This window comes from Galeopterus variegatus, unplaced genomic scaffold (assembly GCF_000696425.1).
Source record: "Galeopterus variegatus unplaced genomic scaffold, G_variegatus-3.0.2 Scaffold17701, whole genome shotgun sequence".
NCBI lineage: Eukaryota > Metazoa > Chordata > Mammalia > Dermoptera > Cynocephalidae > Galeopterus > Galeopterus variegatus.
The window spans coordinates 3,711-3,930 of NW_007743812.1; the positions used below are offsets into that span (position 1 = coordinate 3,711).

General features: G+C 59.5%; 1 protein-coding gene across 1 annotated transcript in view; it reads left to right on the forward strand.

Moving 5' to 3' along the window:
- Window positions 1–55: 55 nt before the first annotated feature.
- The window catches only part of LOC103582743 (thymidylate synthase-like), a gene marked incomplete at its 5' end in the record, with an annotated part of 11,528 nt that continues 11,363 nt past the window's right edge, over window positions 56–220 (forward strand). Inside the window, one exon of the mRNA XM_008564259.1 lies at window positions 56–148. Coding sequence (XP_008562481.1) covers window positions 56–148 — 93 coding nt within the window. The remainder of the gene's footprint in view (window positions 149–220) is intronic.

Below are 220 nucleotides of genomic sequence, written 5' to 3' on the forward strand. Positions count from 1 at the left end.
AGCCCTGGGTCGTAGGAAGCAGCTCTCCAATCACAGGGTTTTGTTTGTTTTGCAGATTGCACGAACACGTGGGGCTCGTCGGCGCTTCCCCGGCTCAGAGAACTTTGCAACGAGAGCGGCCCTTCTCGGCCAAGGCACCAAGATGCAGGTCCGGGATGTCTTTCCAGGCCACAGGCTCCTCACGGATCAAATGGGCTAAGTCCGGCGAGTTCTCGGGGGG